The 19,374-nt window shown below is 38.9% G+C and overlaps 1 protein-coding gene across 4 annotated transcripts in view; it reads right to left on the bottom strand.

Moving 5' to 3' along the window:
• Positions 1-634: 634 nt before the first annotated feature.
• Positions 635-19,374, bottom strand: part of CCNT2 (cyclin T2) — a 31,049-nt gene continuing 12,309 nt past the window's right edge. The window contains exons 3-10 of one of the 4 annotated variants that reach the window (XM_080918217.1): positions 16,162-16,290; positions 14,885-14,945; positions 13,140-13,202; positions 10,635-10,680; positions 8,917-9,080; positions 7,059-7,129; positions 5,371-6,502; positions 635-5,272 (exon numbers count right to left, since the gene is read on the bottom strand). In XM_080918217.1, the coding sequence (XP_080774343.1) occupies positions 5,205-5,272; positions 5,371-6,502; positions 7,059-7,129; positions 8,917-9,080; positions 10,635-10,680; positions 13,140-13,202; positions 14,885-14,945; positions 16,162-16,290 (1,734 nt within the window). In that variant the 3' untranslated portion in view covers positions 635-5,204. Of the gene's footprint in view, positions 6,503-7,058; positions 7,130-8,916; positions 9,081-10,324; positions 10,681-10,799; positions 11,396-13,139; positions 13,203-14,884; positions 14,946-16,161; positions 16,291-19,374 lie in introns of those variants that run through there. The other 3 variants (XM_080918216.1, XM_080918218.1, XR_013975059.1) reach the window with 3 other exon arrangements.

Raw genomic sequence — 19,374 nt, 5'->3', positions numbered from 1 at the left:
GTGAAAGGCTTTAGTTTTTGCCATTGTCAGCACATCACAGATTATGTAATGTGGTGGTTCATATGAAAAGGGCTGGAGAGGTGTCTCAGTGGTTAAGAGCACTACTCTTCCACATGTCCTGAGTTCAAATCCCAGCAACTACAGGATGGCTCACAACCATCTGTAACGGGATCTGATGCCCTCTTCTGGTGTGTCTGAAGACAGCTATATACATAAGATAAATAATTCCTTTAAAAGAACTGATTGCTCATGTCACTGCTAATACAAATCTGTTATGAAAAGACATCTATATTCAGGCTTAAAAATATATAAAATCTACTATATTTTGCATACTATAAAATAAAAAAATGTATATTTACTAAGCATACTTCCTAATTCAACTTTATTAAGACCCCCCCCCCTTTCTCTGTGGTTATAATTGTCAGGTTGAGGTAACACTGTAGAGCACTGATTCGAATCAAACTCCTTCCTAGATAACAGATGAGGGTCAATTATAACACAGTGAACTTCCCAAGAACTGCTATTTTGGACACACATTAACTTAAAACATTTTACAGTCTTAGATTTGGTTGTCAATAAACAAACTTTATTAATGATTCCTTATGTAATAAGAAGCTGAGATTCAATGGCTAATTCATGCCAATATACACATTTTCTTGTTTCATTCAATTATCCACAAGGGTTTTGAATGTTCAAATTCCACTGTTCACAAAACGGTACTCCAGGGACGTTTTCCTAACCAAAAGAAGCTACTCACTACCAGGCAGAGCAAGTTACAAACTACTAAATCCACTTGTTGGCTTGAGGTGTTAGGTGAGACTTCCTCTCCAAACGTGGAAACAAAAGAAACTACAGAGCTCACAAGATTGATTTTGAGATCACTGAACTGCAGTAAAAGATGAAGTCAGCATTTACAAACAGAACTGCTCTTCTTACCCATGAAGCACACCTCAAGAAATATGTCAGGCAGGATGGATGGTGATTTATAAACTAGAAAAGGAGACTCACAAAGCAAATAGCTGGCTGGGCACAATTCGAAAACTGAAATAATTGAACGGACTTAGAGCTTGTAGTACCAACTACTAAGTTTCCAGTGAGCATCTGACTTGGCTTCTGTTTAGGCCAAAGTTGCCCTGCAACCGTCTGTTGGCCTGACTACAGCTATGGCTGCACACCCTTGTCTCAACTGAAGTTTCAACCTGCCTACCTTAAAGCAGCAGGCACAGGATTAAACCCAATCAATTCCTGCTCTCCTAGTGTGGGTTTTGCTGACTCTTCCCCTGTGAAAATGTGGTGAGTGGAACCTACTGCCTCCCAGGAAAGGCTCCTGAGGGGGAAACTGGTGAATCTAGATAGGAGCTTCCAGATTTTTCTCAGGAAAAAAAAAATCCTCAGAATCTTCTGGCAAATTAGGTAAGTTTGAAGTACCTTTGCTTATATAAGATTGGGGGTAAGTTAAGAATCACTGATCCAGGCATGGGTGGAGGCAGAATAGATTTAATGTCAATCATTCTCCTTTATAGAGCAAGACCATGTCTCATCTCAAAATTCCAAACCAGAGACATCGGAGTTGTCCTTTAAATACGATATCTCCATAACGCAGGAGCCTTAAGTCAACAAATCATGTTCCACCCATGCATTATATAGGCAGCGGCTTATTCCTCAGGCTGGCTAAGGAATAAAATTAGAACTTAAATTTTAAGAAAATATACTTGAAACATCTTAAGGCGAGGTATTTGGTAACTAATGAAAACATTTCAAACTGGTTCTCTAAAGTAAATCCTAACCTGTTCTACTTTTACTTCAAAGGGAACAGATAGGTTCCAAATGTTTGGGAGTTCTGTATAATTACTATCTGTTGGCACAAGTGTGTGTATTCATGACATTCCTAAAGAAAACAACACCCAATAGCATGGAAGACATATTTAAAGCTGAATACTCTAACATCAGTATTCACTGCTTGAATGTGTACCCAGGACTGGCACTATTGCCTGCACTGCTACTTGGAGACACGTGGAGCCTTATCTACCAGTGGGCACTGGCACTGGGTTTGTAATGCAGGCCTCCAAGATGGCTCCTGCCAACAAACACTCCTTTGCTTTGGTTCTGAAGACAGTTTGTGTTAGTAGCTAAGGCAAATATTTAGGAAGCACATCTTGATTTTAGAAAATTAGCTGAGAGAGGTAGACAGGAACCCTCTGATTACAATGTGCTTTTGCAAAAAGGTCGCAAACCTAGGGAAACACACCTTAAGAACGAATCATTCTTTTATGGGATAATGTAAAGATAATGCTTTTAATTATTTTCAAGTATTAAAAAAACTCATCAAAAATGTATCACCTTAACAGTACTATGCACATGTGAAATTTTACATCTAAGTTTGATACTATTTTGGTTATTTATGGCTACTTACAAGACTCACAATAGAATGTCCATTTATTGAGTCTTTTTTTCTTTGGTAGAGTCTAATGGGGCCATGCAAATGAACTATGTTATGCAAACAAGATCGTTCAAGCAAATTCATGGTGATATGAATTTTGAGGGTTTTCCTTAGTGGAAAGTAAAAAAGGAATCACGAATTTTGAACAACCCCCATTGTTTTAGCATCTTGTTCTGAGGTTGAAGAGTTTGAATAGTTCACACAATCCTGTAAAAATCACAACTGACTGCCTTTTAATAAATAGTCATTGTAAAGAATTACATTTACAGAGTGAAAAGTGAATACACAGCATTTCAAAGTCAATTCTGGAAGTACTAAGTGTACGTATCCACAGCATATACACTATCTGTTTAACTGTCCATCATTAGCACCAATAAAGATTCAACAAAATTACCTTTATTCCCACATCTAAAAAAACCAAAACAACAAAAAAACCCCAAAACAAACAAAAAACAACACATTTCTGAAAATCCTTAGTGAAGTTTAACTATAGTCCCAGACCTTAAATATTCACATTGTTTTCTATGTCATACTGAAAATAAGTTCACTACTTCTCTGGATACTCTTTACAATAGCTGATTAAATTCCTGACATCACTCCCAATGATACAGTAGCACGACCACCTCTTGTCAGTTCACATGATGCTCTGCTGAGGTTTCACCTTTAAATCACCTAGAACAAAACCCTTCCCTCCCTCACCTTATACTCTGTTTAAATTCTAGCTAATTCTTGGAATTGTACCAAGGTAAAACCATAACTGTGTCAGAATCATCATGTTTCTGATACAATAGTATCCCATACAGCAACAAAATCAGAGTAACTAAGATTACCAATGCAAGGCAAGAACAGAGGGACAACTAACCTGCTTGGCTGAGTTCCCACAAAGAAGCTCCTGACAGCCCAAGTTCAAATAACATTGACAAAATAATCAACACTTTTCTTTAAAAAACAAACAAACAAAGAGCTACTGGCAAATTAGGTAACTGGTAAATAAAAGCAGAGTACAGGCTCAACTCTAATATTTACAACCACAACATATTTGAATAAAATTACAATTGTGCACAGATCAGTGGCTTTACAACAAAACATTTCATATACAGAGGAAAACTTGTGATTCAATACAAGTTGAATCCAACCCATCTTAAGAGACTCAACAGCTAAGACCACAGAATTAAATTCAAGATTAGGCAAGAGACAAGAGCCATACTATTTATTGGTGCTTACACCAAAATTTAGACAAGTCAGTCTATCTCCTGACCAGGCGTCAGGAGACAGTGCAAGCATCACCTCAATGAGAACCTAAGACGTGCAAACGAATGTAAAACCCCCACAGTGGCTTGCCTGAGGCTGGCCTTTTCCCTTACATTCTCCTGATAATGACCATAACCTATAAATACAGGTACAATGCACAGTCAGCAATCGTTTCTTTTTTATTTATTGTTAGAATATAAAAGAATCAGAGAGCATAGGTTTAATTTTATTTTTATAAGGAAGACTGCGTTTACCTGAAAAAGAAATATGGTATCACTCTTTTACACACCACACACGCTCTCTCTCACACTCTCTCACTCATGCTCTCTCTCACACACACTTTCTCCCCATAGGAAGAGTATATTCAAGACTATGGTATCACTGCAAATGCTAAAGGAAACGTGACCCCTGTTCACTCTCAGAATCTGTAGTGTGAGTGTTCCTGAAGGAATGGACTGATAGTCACTGGGAGCGGCTGTGAGTCACAGTCATCCTCATCCCCATTAGTAGCTGCTTGTCTGCAGCACTGCAACAAGCCAACAAACATTTAAATGCACTTCACATCAAGAGTATGTAAACTTTATTTTTTTTCCTCTTCAAGCCTTCAGAGATCAGTGGCTGATTCTGCAGCCAATATGGTCGGAACCTCTGAAGGCATACTGAGTGCTTCCCAGTGTTAAGGACCACCCGTGGCACCACATTCCTGTCTAGTAGTGAAGTGTCCCCTCAGCGGCTTCCAGTAAGGCCTAGAGTTTAAGGTTAACATAAAAAAGTGCCACTTGTGTTTTAGATTAGTGATGGACTCTGACGAGAGAAAATAAAGTTATTCTGTATATTGTTATACTTACAAGCAGCTCCAATCCTGAGTATTTATGGTAATATCTAAACATACAAAAATGTATGTACATTTTTCTCCACTTTCTTGTAAACAGTTGTCAGCATACGGTTTCATCCCTTTATCACTGAGACATGCAAACCATACATACTAGTATAAATACACAAAAGAAAACAACTGACGCTCATTCAAAGCCAAGCAACAACAACAACAACAACAAAAAAAAAAAAAAAAACAAAACAAAAAAAAAAAAAAAACAAAAAACAAAAAACAAAAAAAAAACCAGCTACAATATTCAAATCATAAATAACAGAAGCTTGAGGCAGCTTAGGTTCCTAGCAGCAGCCAGCCATTCATCCTAATGTTCTCAGCTGCATCTTCCATGCGGTTTACAGTCCTGGTAACACTATCGTCTGTGGAGATAGGCTTGTTTACTATCATCTCTTCTTTCAGAATGAAGAACAAAGCAGCACTTACAGACTTGGAAGCAGTGGCACCACCACTGGACCAGGAGGGCGTGTTCCATTCCAACCATTTTTAAATTAAAAAGGAAAGGAAGAGTTGACCTAAACAAAGGGTTACATATTCATTCCTTGGGCACTTAGCAGCGAGTCCAGCATGTCGAAGGTGTCTTTGTAGTCCATATGCTGGCTGCTTGTACTGTACTCGTGATTGGCCTCAGGACCGTGGGGCTCCACTGGTTTCTTGTCCAGTTTCACGAGGGTGCTGAGATGTCCGTAGCCCACCTGGTATGTGACAGGGGGAGGAGGGGGTAAGGGATGGTTAAAAACAGAGCTGTGAGAGGATAGATACTGCTTAACAGAGGAAGAACTAGATGAACTACCTGAACTTTTGGAACTTTTGCTCATTTTGGAGTGGTGGTTGTGGGAGGCATCATTGATGTGCAGCTTCTTCCTTGCACTGGAGGCAGAGGAGATGCCTTCAGGGCCCAGGCCCACAGGACTCCTCAGCACAGTGGGTGGCATTCCATCAGCAGGGTGCTTACTGCCTCCGCTGTGCATATGCAAATGCTTGTGGCTGCTGTGGTGGCGGTTGGCAGGGTGCTCCTTGTGCTTTTCCTTGTGGTCTCTGCTAAGATGTGGGCTCGGGTGCTTGCTCTTCCCACTGCCTTCATCAGAAGAGCTGTGTCTTTCAGAGGATGACACTTTGATTTTCATCCTCAGCTCCTCTTTGCTGGGACCTTTATCGGGTGGTGGGATGGGAATCCGTAGCTTCAGTGATCCACTCCTCTCCCTTTTCTCTGCCAAGTGTTTCTCAGGCTTGTCGGAGTTGGTGAGGGGAAGCTTCATTTTGATGGGAGAAGTGACGGAAGTGCCTGCGACTGCCTGAGCTGGCCCATGTTTGTGCTGCTGCTCCGCATGGGCAGCTATGTAGTGATCCCTTGTGTCCAGGTCAAGAGTTTCCAGCTTCCGCTTTTCTCTGTACTTATCTAAAGACATTTTCTGAGGAACCACTCCAGGAGTAGCAGGTATGGGACCGTGGTGTTTACTGCTCCCAGCTTTGTGAGTATATTCTTGCTTAGCTGACGAATGATCAGCAACTTTGTCTGGCCTGTGATGTAATCCGGAATGCAGTGCCATTGAAGGTCCCTGCTGGAAGCTTATGTACTGGCTCCCAGAGAGAGTGGCCTCCTGTTTCTGTGTGTACACTGGGTCTGTCCTGGCTGAATCTGGATGCTGGGGCCACTCTTGGTGTGATGACAAACTGTATGAGGTACTGGGCATTCCTGCTGCTAGCACTGATAAATTATCAGATGCACGGCTATCTTGAACAGAAGTGTTTCCTGAATTTAGAGGTATTGGAGCAGGGAACGTTGATGTTGATGGTTTCTGAAAGCTTGGGTTGGCAGGCACACCAGTGACACTATCTACTAAAATAGAATTCTGGACCAAAGACGAACCAAGCAGTGGTGTCTCTGACACTTGTCCATCTACTTTTGGTTTCTTAGCCATAGCCTAGTTAAATGAGAAATAGAAGAAACAATGACAGCAAAGGGATTTAACACGAATGTCTTTGCTTATAAAGCTCTATAGGAAGCACATGAAAACAAATCTACCTAAATTCAAAGTTCTATGCAATAAATGAATACAAGGGAAGGCTCTATGGTTGGAGACATACATATATTTTTATCCTAATCCAGGACTTGATAGAGTAGTGTGTGTAGGCTTTTTAGCCTCACTTGAAACAAGGGAATTTCCCCAACATTACAGAGGATGAGAGAGAGAGAGAGAAAGAGAGAGAGAGAGAGACAGAGACAGAGACAGAGAGAGAGAGAGAGAGAGAGAGAGAGAGAGAGAGAGAGAGAGAGAGAGAGAGAGAGAGAGAGAGAGAGAGAGAGAGGAGAGAGCGCTTCATGGACATAGGAGCTAACCAAGTGCAGCATCTGCAGTCTATGTATGGTACAATGTACTGAGAAATGATACCAAGGGCACTATTTAACCATTCAGTTTCAAACCATTTGCTAGGCAATTGCTAGATGTTTTGTTAATTAAACCCTGCCAATTCTCTTACCCTCCAGTTTCGAATCCTCTTCAACCTACTAGGTGTTTTCTCCAATATTTGTAGAAACTCATGTGTTAGCTCTAAAAATAAAATTTAAGTTTAAAGTTTAGAGGATGCCTTTAGGATGTGAACCTCTCTCAAGTAGGCAATATTTAACAGGATCCTAAGAGTTTAGCCCTTTCACTGTTATCTTTCTAGTCAGTCTTTAGCATACACAGAAGCAGACACAACTCTGAACTGTTATTTCAAAGCTGAATTCATTTAAAGAAGATCTCTTTCCAAATGTCACCTGCTTACTTAGAAAGTAAAACTTCTGAAAAGGATGGTAGTGGGAATCTTTCCAACAAACTATGTAGCAATACTTAATGTAGAAAAGAGCCACTGATGGTTCTTTAAAATCAGTAGGCAGAAGTTTGAGAAAAGAGTGTTCATTTGTATAGTACTAAATATATTCTCCTCAACATGCTTGATTACAAAGAGAAACAGTAGCTTTACAACGGAGAACTCAGTAACATCACTTATGTGGCCAGCATGGTGGTAAGAAACACTAAGCAAACATGGCCCTATGCTTTGAGAGGCGAGCAGGGTACAACCTCCTTCTACAGCATTCTTGCCAAGAACACTCAACCAAACGACAAGGAACTGACAAACTTGGAGGCGACCACTTGGACATAAGACTACACCAGAGAAAACGGGGAAATCTGAACACAATCAGCTTAGTCAGCAGTATTACACTAGCATTCATTTCCTAATCTTAATAAATGTTATATAAGATGTCAACAACAAAAACTAAGTAAAGATAGCATAAGGATTCTATAAATATTTTTTGCAATTTCTTTAAGCTTACAATTATTTCAAGATTAAATGTTTAAAAGAGAAAAGGAAACTCCAACACTAACACAGCCCAACAGTGAACACTCTACCAGTAAATTACTCTTGTCAGAATTTTATCCACTGTCTTAAGTTTGTGATTAAAATTGTATTATGTTAAATTACAATTTTATCACCTAAAAAACTATTATTAATAGTCAACAGCAAACATGTCAAGTGAGCCAGGTTACCATCTGTATTAACATTGTCAAGTCAATCTGTCACAATAGACTCAAGCACTGAGACTGCATATCCACTGACTCTTGATGCAAACAATAAGTTTTCCTGTCACCCAGACTAGGTAAATGTCAAGTGGCAGCAACAAGTAAGATAATACTAAGTGTCTCAGTGCAGAACACACAAAAATTACACAACCCAAACTCAGCCCGTGAGGATGGAGCACAGCTTATTGGCAGAGTTCTGCCCAGCACTTATGAGACTGGGCTCAAAGTCTGGCACCTGACAATGACGACGGCATCAACACCACTGCCAGCATCAGTCTGTAAAATTGGGTGGAAAGTGCCCATCGACCAAAATCTAAATCAGCCATGATTCTGGATGGAACTTCCTCAGTAATTCCAAGATTGCTTAGTCTCAGGAGTTTTTTGTTTTTTGTTTGTTTGTTTGTTTTTAAGCAAATCTGGATAGAATAAAACCCAGTGCTTTCTGAAACTCTTGTTTCTTCCTCTGAAAGAGCATCTTTTCATGTGACTCCAGCCAGTATCCATATACTTTTGGGCCTAGTGTGGATAAGAATGTTTTGCCTCAAATTTCCTGTACAAATCTTACGTGTGCATGCACGTCGGCACGTATGCACAGCCCCCACAACAGGAAGAATTTAAAAAAACAAAAAGCATGCTTTCCAAGTGGGGCAGGCCAACTATAATAACCAGTTAGACAAGTATTTCCTGCACCCCACATGCCACATGGTGCTCGTGGACTGAGCACAACTGTCCAGTGTATCACAGAAGGCGCACAGGGAAGGACCTAGGCTTACCATCTAGCAGCTCTAGGGTAACTGTAGGGTCCACATACTCCCACCAGTGCTTTCCATCAGTTGACACAGGAATCTCCCAATTGGACCATTTGCAAGCCAAATGAATGCATACACATGCTATCACTGTGGGTTTGTACTGAAGACAGAAGGTTGTAAGATGCAAACTGGTGTAGAGCAGATTTAAACGTGGAGGGCCACAGAAATTCAAAACATGTAAAACAAAGAAAAACATTTGCCAGTAAGACAAAAGCAAACAAAATCAGAAGTGTTTTTCTTTACATGATATTCTATTAAATTAATAGCTAACATTACTGAAAAATATAATAAAAATAGTTATAGATCATGAAACATTTTCCTCATTTTCACCCCTCAATAGTATATTAATATTTTTATTCATAATTAATACTAATAAATTTTCATTTTAAAACCTAACAAAGTATTACATAAATAAGAGCATATTTACAATAACCACCCATATACAAAATATAACCTTTAAACCATTTTTGTGATACTCTTGGTTTTTTTTTTTTAAAAAAATACACACACATATATAAAGACCTTATAAAATAAAGAAATTTTAGTATCAGAATTAAAGATTAGACCATTTGATATGGTTTAACAGGCAAAAGTACTTTTTGGTAAATCAGAGCTTACAGTTCTTGTTCATATACATGTCTATGTTTCTTACAGCAAAATCTCAAAGAGAACTTACCTTATGCCAAGACATTCAAGGCTCAAAGCAGGTCAATACTAATAAATACTATCTCTACTTCTCATCATGAACCAAAAACTGGGCATATGACATTCACAGGCTAAGATTTTCTATCACAGGTTTTTGTTGGTTTTCTGAGACAGAGTCTCATGTAGCCCAGACTGGTTTCAGACTTGCTATGTAGTCAAGGATAACCCTGAACTCCTCATCCTTATGTCGCCACCGTCCAGTCTGGGGTGACAGGCTAACCACCATGCCTAGCTGACCAACCAGAGTTTTGCTAATCCAAAAAGCTAGTTTGGGTCTTATTTCCACAGTGTTCATTTAAAAACTTTCAACCTTTAATACCATCCCAGAACAGAATTATACATTCACTTTATAGCCTCCTTCAAACTATTCTAGTTTAGAATAGATAAAACATTTACTGAATAGCCACAAATACACACTATAGTTTTACTTTATATAAATAGAAAAGCAGGACTTTTAAAAGAAAGATTGCATTTCTGCAAACCTAAGCACTGATAATAATTGGCTACTTCTAATTTACTATTTGGAATATTATCGGGAACAAGTCCAAAATTATATAAATTTTACTCAAGAAACTTTAGCGATTATTTTAAAAGACTGGATCAATGTGAAAATAAAAAAAAATGTCATTTAACTATAATTGTAAACTAAAAATAGCTTTATACTTACCAAGTTTCTAGGTTAAGTTTAGCTCTGTGTAATCTTTAGCTGCTATTCAGGCTACCAAGTTTAGACTTATGCACTCACAAATCGAGAATATGCCACCAGAAAGCACCACTACACTTCACAGTGTGCATTTAACCCCTCTGTGCCCAAAGTCCCTTGTACAATACACCGCAAAGCAACCAGGAAGGTACCACCACAGTAGATGGTCCAGTCTCCCGTTGCAACAAGGGCAAGAGACACATTGAGGGGGCCCTGCATTAAAGGAAGCTATAGTGTGCTACAACAGTGCAACAAAGAGGGTCAGGATAACAACCTGTTGGTAGCCATGAAATAGGATGTCTGTGCCAAATCCTTGCTTGCTGTAAGAAAAGAAAGAAGAACGAAGACAAAATCATCAGCTTCAACATGTCAGCATCACAAAAACTCTTAATACAACAAAACATCAAAGATTTGTACACAAAAAGTAAATTTTACTTACTACTTACAAATATCACAAGAGCGCCATCATTTTCTATACTACTGAAAATCTTCAACAACATTCACTCAAATGTTTCTTGCTATCCCCCATAGATCTGAGAAACAAGCCGATTTGCTTTTAGCTAGCCAGTTACAAGGGCTAAACTTGTTACTAAGTTAAGCATCTAGTCAGCTAAAAGTTGAAATAAAGCATTCTCCTGGATTAAAAAAAAACAAAAAAACAAAAAACAAAAAACAAAAAGAAGAAGAAGAAGAAACGATTTTTGAAGTCTAATACAAATTATGAAGAGTTGCCTGCCAAACTTAATCCTGTCATTATACTTAGGCTGGCTTAAATATTTCCTTCAAAATTGAGCAAAACCACCCCCACCCCAAACTTCTATGAACATACATCTCAGTTCTTTACCATGTTATTATATACTGTTATTATATATTTACTTTATATAGGAAGCTCCACTGTACTTATTTTTTAACTTATAGACTCCAATTAGAGATAAAAACCTAGAAAAAGGATATTCTAGGGGGAATGCTTCCGACACTGGTCCCCAACAGGAAAGCAATTTTTTAACTAGTTTCATAAGACACTAAAACAGTTTCCCTTCCCCTACCCCATACTCTTCCCAACAGAGAGACCTCACCAGCCCCCACCCCCACCCCCTCTGATGATCACTAGCTTGGCAACCCCAAGCCCCACCCAACAAGTTCCCAAACTCCTTCCCCTCCTAGTTTTCACTCTTGGCACCTGTAATCCCTGCTGCCCCATGTGATCATCAAGGGAAGGTTTAACAAAAGGGATTGGGTCTGGCAGAGTTGTGCTAAGGAAGACTGTCAGAGCACCAGAGGTCTTGGAGGCAGTGTGACTTAAGTATGGTATTCTTTCCTGGTGGGGAGGGAAGGAGAGATCAGAGTGAAAGGTCCCTGGTAAAATGACAACAGCCAATTGTGCAGCAAAGTAGCAACTATCTCATCTAGAGTGGGAGGTGAGGGCTTCACATAAATCATACCTACCCACCACCACCACCCAACCAATAACCCCATACAGTAATAAAAACACTCAATTGTGGCATCATGTTTCCTAAGGGCTGTATCTAAACTCAATACAGGAAAGAATGGAAAGTGTTCTTGTTAGTTCAAAGTTGTAACAGAGCAAAGGGACCAGACAATAAAGATAAAAGAAAATCTCTGAAGGGAAGAAGTGCAGCCTCTCTCTCTCTCTCTCTCTCTCTCTCTCTCTCTCTCTCTCTCTCTCTCTCTCTTTCTCTCTCTCTCTGTCACACACACACACACACACACACACACACAAAACTTTGTACTCAAGGTTCAGGGTACTAGACTTGAACAGAACAGAACATCAAAACAAAACAATACAAACAAAACCTCCAAAGCCATTTGGAGAATAACACATCAAATCTGTAGTTTTAAGTGTTGGTTTAAAATCCAACCTTATCTACTAAGGTGGTACATATATCTTTGTTAAACACACTAATGTCTTTCTTCACTAGGCTCTTGATTTAGAACAAACTATGTGGTTTGCTACCTGGCAAAGATTGGTTTGTTTATTCCTTCAAGTTTTCAATGAGACCAACCTACACGCTTTTATTAACATGTACAGCTAGTTGCTATTTGATTCTATACTGTAACTAGGGAAGCATTTGTGCTATAAAGTATATTTATATGACTGCAAGAATAGGAATTATAATTAAAACATTGTGTTTTGCAAGTGATTCCTAGTCTTAGAACTCTGCTTTGTTAGCAAAGATACTGGTGTGAAGCCTCTAGGCTTGCTTTCCAATGTGGCTATCTGCAAAGTAACATGCTATCTAGATTTAAAATGAATCCAATTTAGAATGAATGAGACTATTAAGGTAAATGCTAAGAACATGCACACACACACACAGACACACACACACACACACACACACACACACACACACACACACACACAAATGAGACCAAAACCACAGGATTTTATTTTCAAAAGGATAAAAAAGCACAAAAGCAGACTCCAATAGCTGTGATGCACCAAAAGCAATCCAAATGGGAACTAGAGAAGCAACACCGGCAGCCTGTGGGAAGGGCTCTAGCCATGACACAGGGGACCTTGCTTACATAAGGTGCAACCGCACCGTAGCAGGCATGAGCGTTGTTAGTTTTCTCCATTACCACACAAAAGCAACCAAATGCACTTGAAAAACAGACAGAGTAGATGACTAAGATACAGAACACTATTTCAAAATGACATTTGCACTTTTTAATAAAACCCAACAAAAGGCTAGAATACACAATCCTAGAGGAAAGAAAAGCATCACCACTCATCCCAGATGGTTGAGAGACCACTCACCTCTTACTAACTGGGTGCATTTCACCACATCTGTGTGTGGGTGTTCAATGGTGATCTCAAAACCTGAAATGAAAAGCACTTTTTTTCCCAACTACTTACCATGCAGAACTTGCCCGAGCAACAGGGCTCGCCATACAATTCTAAATGTTTAGTATACTCTTCAGATTTAAGAGAATTCGAAAGCCAACATTAAAGCTTCTTACTGCTGATACATGTATTACCCTCCAGAGTAAACAGTAACTAGTTCCTTATTTCTCAATAGGAAAATGGATAATTATTTAAACAAGGGCAACTTACTCTAAAATTTAGGATTTTAATTCACCCGGGCTTATGTTTAAACCATCAAATAGTTATTATCATGGCTGAAGTTTATGTATTATCTTTAACATTAGGAAAAAAAAAAAAACAAAAAAAACCTTTGTTTCAGAAGATGTGGGAAAACATTTCTCAAAAACATACCTGCTGGCAACAGCAGCACCAAAGAAGTTTAACTGCTACAGCTGTCTTAACTGTACTGTTAAATCAAAGGGGTACAGCTCCGTCTAGCACACAGTTTCTAAAGATATCTTCAAACACTCAAGGAAAAGTGTTTGGAAATTTTCAGTGAATATCCAATCAGCTCTTATATTTTTAGAACTCTGAGTAAAAGTCTAGTAAGTGAGTAATTGGAGCTTATAAAGTTATATTTTATTTCTCTCTCTCCTGTAACTAGCAAAGTAACATTTCAACTAAAGAGATCTGTTTTCTAATGTACACTTAAATATTAAGCATTCATTCTCCATGTGTAAGAGTGTCTCATAAGGCATACCTATTATTCACTGACTATTACTGTTAGTGGTTTAGGGACAGAACCCTGCCTCGGGAACAAAGAATTAATTTGTAATTAAGACAATGACAAATAAGTGGACTCAGGCAATATACCCACTTTCACTTTATGCCTTTAATAAAACTTAATCTATGTGCTTTAAATAAACAACTTTTATAATAAAAATCTGTCAGCACATGTGATTGTATTTGTCTTTCCTTTTTTTTTTTTTTTTTTGAGACAGGGTCACTATGCATACCTGGCTGCTCTCAAACTCAAGAGAGCTGCCTGCTTTTGCCTCCCGAGTGCTGGGAATAAAGGCATACACCATCATTCCTGCTTGTACTTATATTTCCATTCAATATTTGAGACTGGAACAACAGTGAAATAGTAAGAAAAATTTGCTATATAAAGCAGTCTTTATTCCATATGTGCAGGAAGGAAATGTAACTGGTAAGGAAATTGTCTTAAGTTTACAAAGGTGGTCAGAAACCTGTAGATTTAAAATCTGATCTCCCCAGAGCTTGTATTTATGACTTTGACTTGCTAGGTTCTTCTCTAGGGTCACTTAACTTTAGATAAGTCTAACATTCTTAACCAGTTTGCTTATTAGCAAGATTTACTCAAGTACTTACTACACTATGTTTAAATAACAAGCACTGCAGAAATTATGTGTATATACCACCACCTCTGTAGGAAGGACCATGTGAAGCAGAGCTGCCACAGATGTCACACTGAAGTCATGGGCACCACTCAACCAAGCTATGCCGAAAGAAATTTTGGAAAAATTTCTTTCTTAGGAATCGCTACATAGAAAGAACAATCAATACTATTTTATTCCAAAGTAGTTTCAAACAACTTTCTTCAATAAGAAGCTATTCTAGAAATTTCTGTTTAGGATACTGCATTAGCGAACACAAAATGATATAAGCACACATACCCAGCGTTTGTAGCATTATGGTTTCAAGTAAAACCAGTTCTTGAGTCTGCTGAAGATAAGCCTGCCAGATAAAAGCGATATTAGATGTTTATAATAAATACGACACTAGGAGAGCTCTGGACCGTTAGACCTCATAGACTACAGAATAATAGTTGCTCAAAAGTACGAGGCAAAGAGAGTTGGCATCATGGCACACACCTTCAATGAGCTTGAGGCCAGCCTGGTTTTTTTATAGAGTGAGTTCCAGGATAGCTAGGACTATTCAGAGTCTCAGTCTCAGTGTCTGTCTGTCTGTCTGTCTGTCTGTCTGTCTCTCTCTCTCTCTCTCTCTCTCTCTCTCACACACACACACACACACACACACACACACACACACACACACACACACACACACACACACACGGATGGAACACTGCTGCTCCTAGGACACGTCTAAATGGAATCACTTTTAAACACAGAAGTAAACAAAGCCAAAGTTACAAATAAAACAGTAATATGAAACATGAATTAGTTGAATAAGGACCCTCAGTCTACACAGTACAAGTTCATAGGCACTGCTGCTTCTAGATACCAAGTACAGGAGCACCAAGCAATGGAAGAGAACTTAAGTCAAACTCGCCTTTTAAGAGAAAACTTACCAAGTCATGTACATATAAAATGAATTTATTCTAGTAACAGGAACCATGAGAATTATTGTTTATTATTTAATGTACATATTGATATTTTGTTCATTAAAAAACATGCATTAGTTTTGAATGTATCAATCTTCTATTAGAGCCTAAATTTAGGACTTTAAACTTGACCTAAATCAAACGAAATTAACATAACTTGGTAGTCACTAAGTGGGTAAAAATTCCCAACTAAATGACTTACCTACATTGCTAGAAAAATAACTACAAAAGCCCCCCCTCAACTTGTAGGTCTCATCTCAAGAATGTCACAGAGCTTGAGAAGAGTAACTACTGATCTAGAGTAAACCGGAGCCTCTCTATTCCTTTCTCTGGAGTTTCAGTGAAGAGTCACTCAACTTCTGAGTGTCAGCACACCTACCAACAGGTAAACTCGTAAGCCCTACCCTTTCCACTGCAGGTGCACTCTGAGGATAAGTCAACGAATCTGAAAATATTTCAAAATAACTGTGAACCAAAGTAGAATGAGTCAAAATATTATACAATTTGGGATGACATATAAACTCAAAGTATAAAGGAGGCATTCCTGTCAGACAGCTTTTGGTTTCAATTCTATAAAGAAAATGAAAACACTCCATTTTTACATACATCACATTTTGTATCCAGCAGTGGCTCTAGGGGATGAAGACAAGCGTGTGCTACTTTGATAACATGTTCAAGTTTTCGAGCCTGTTCTTCCACTTTTGCAGCCAAAAACAATGCAGTAGGTGATATTATCTGTAGGAGAGATTTTAAAAAATTGGTCATTTAAAAGCAAATACATTTTGGGAGAAGTTTCTATACCCTGGGCTGTGGAAGGTAAAAAAAGGAATATGCTCTTATAGCGTGAAGACTGGTGTAAAATGCTTTCCTGGTTTTTGGTGCTGGGGATGGAACCAGAGACTCACACATACTTAAATACATGCTTTGCTGTTGGACTGTAGATCCCAGCACTGATCTAATCCATTCTCATCCTTCTCTCCCCTCCACTAGCCGTTTAGCAGTGGGGTACACCGTGCATCAACTTGAGTAACACTGATGTTAGAAAGTTCTCATAACTCAGCTCCACAGGACCAGCCAATATTCAAATTTATTTTGCAAATATAACAGTAAGAGGAAAGAAAAAAATTGATTTTGGTTAAATAAAAAAAACTTTAGCATTAGTGTGTGCACAGTGGAGATAAAGGGAAAAAAAACCAATACAAAGTGATGCCATAGCTTTAAAAAGCTTTAAGCCAGCAGCCAAGCAGACCACACCACCTCTGCTCTCAGCTCAGCCATTACTTCTGAGCGCTTACTACTCCAGCATCAACTCTCTAAGTGCCTAGAAGTCGTGTTATTTATGGGGAAGTAAAAGACTGTACAATACAAAGAGAATTCTGAAAATGAGTGAAATGAGTGGGCTACCTAAAATCTCCATTACTTCACGAGAGTAAAAAGCATCTAAACAAACAATCACAACCAGGAGAAACCATAAGACTAGGAGACTAGGACCTTTTTTAAAGAAGATGTCTGGAAAATAGCACCCTCCTCCAACTACAGTAAGGTAAGTTCTTGGGGTATTAAGTACAAACAGCACTAACTAAACATATACCGTCTACCTCTGGAGTCAATAATAAAGCAAGTAATTATTGACTCAGAAATGGAAAAACTCTAAACTCAAATGTTTAAGAATCTGCACAAAGGAGCTGGAGATGCCTCAGTAGTCTTAGAGTTGTTAATACTCAGGCTCAACTCCCAGCATCCACACAATGGCCCATAACCATTTGTTACTATAGTTCTGATGCCACCTTCTAACCCGAGGGTACCAGGCATGCACACTGCTACACAGGCACTTATGCAGCCAAAGCACTCATACACATAAAACTTAGAAAAAAAAAACTTAAAAAAACTTAAAAGGTGATTTCTAAATGATAAGACTGTTTCAAATGGGTTCCCAAGTGCTACATAACTTTTAAAACAAGAAACATACAAGGATTTAGGCAGGAATCTTTGGGACAGACTCCTGGTTTGATTACCCACACTCTTTTTCATGGGAAGTCTTTCTGGTCCCCAATTGCTTAAATCTTGTCATCTGCAGTATAATGCTAAATTCAACAATCTTCCTAGTCAGTTCCTGGGGAACCTACTAATTCCATCCCACAGTTCTAACAGCCTACAAACAGGGCTGCAAACAAACCCAGACACTTTTTTAGATGAACCTGGTAATAGCCATCTGAGCTTTAAGTTCACGGCTGACTTTAATCATAGCAGGTACTACTGCACTCTGGATAGAGGACTGCCTTTTCTGACCAGCTTAGAAGAATTCCTAAGGATTTGGGTAAAGTATTACTAGCAGTTCTGTTATGTTCAAAGCTGAGTTTGAAAGCTGCTAGCATTCTTTGGCAGATAAAAACATGGTGTAAAGCCAAAAAATAACACCCTTATTAGAAAAGTACAGACAGTTTGGTTTCTGTGACCAAAGAGAAACAGATTCAGTTTGTTGGGGAGGGGCATATGCTGTACTTCATTCAGTGTTCTAATAACTGGTTCAAGAGACCTTCTTAAATTACTCCAGCTAAAGGAAAGCGGAGGAAAGTTGATCATTCATTTATTCATTCATTCGAGACAGGGTTTCACTATGTAGCTTTGGCTGCTCTGGAACTCAGGATATAGACCAGGCTGGCCTTGACTTCAAGAGATATGCCTGCTTCGGCCTCCTGAGGCCTGGGATTAGAGGACAGTGCACCTTCATACCCAGCTCCCCTCCCCTCCTTCTTTGAGGATGTTACATCATCAAACTAAGAACATTTTCTTGCAGAAATCTAACACACAAATGCTGGGATGAGAGTAGAGGGAATGAAGAGGCCAACCGTAGCTAGACTGTTTCACTGTACTGTTATCTAGCATGGCATTTTAAGTAATAGTCATAGGAGTATGACTAAGATATTACTATGTGAGAACAAACAACTGTGTACTGTTAGTTCCGATCTTAATTTAAAAACCTTGTTTAAAAATGCCCTTTCTTGCTCATCTTCTTCCTTCAAAGGTTTTGCTGTAGACCTAAGACTATCTAAGCACTGAAATCACGATACATGACATCACTTCAATGATTCACACTCATATTTCTTTCCCCTTGGCCTACTCCTGTCTATATTTTCACTCCTACAGCCTGATATGACTCCGTTCCCCATTATGCTCTCCTCCTGCCCATTTCTGGCCATGACACCCTCTCACTGTTGACCTTCACTCCTATGATGGCTTCAACCTTGATGGTTGGAAGCAAAGTCAACTGAATTACAGAAGGGTGGGTAATCAATTACTAAGTTGTCGAAGATGGATGCAATCAGTTAAGTTTCAAATGACTCCATTTGGACACTGACTTAGCAGTCTTGATGAGTGTGAATTCATGGGCTGTCTGAGAAGTCCCAGAGAACCTAGATTTCTATGTTGGCTGAGAAACTAGCACCAGGCTCACTCTGTATTTTTATGCTCTCAGAGTAGGAAGTCATTTCTCCTGTCCTTTTTACTAAATGCCCTATATGTATCTTGATCACCCTCAACTAAGATTAGAGTAAATTTTTTTTAGTGTTTTTTTAAGGAGACATCCTTAATAAATACCTACCTCTAATCACAGCTAAAAACTGGGAAGTACTTATGGACGAATATCTACACTTTAGGAAAAGTTGGTAAAGGCAACAGGAAGGCCTCAGAATAGGGTTGAAACAGAACTGGGAGGTAGAGGTGGAAGGACCAAGGGTTCCTAGTTACCCTTGATTACATAGTGAGTTCAAAGTGAGTCTGAACACATGAAACCCTGAAGCAAATAACTTTTTTTAATTG

Source organism: Micromys minutus (assembly GCF_963924665.1).
Source record: "Micromys minutus genome assembly, chromosome: 6".
Lineage (NCBI taxonomy): Eukaryota > Metazoa > Chordata > Mammalia > Rodentia > Muridae > Micromys > Micromys minutus.
This window is presented reverse-complemented; position numbering and strand designations above follow the sequence as displayed.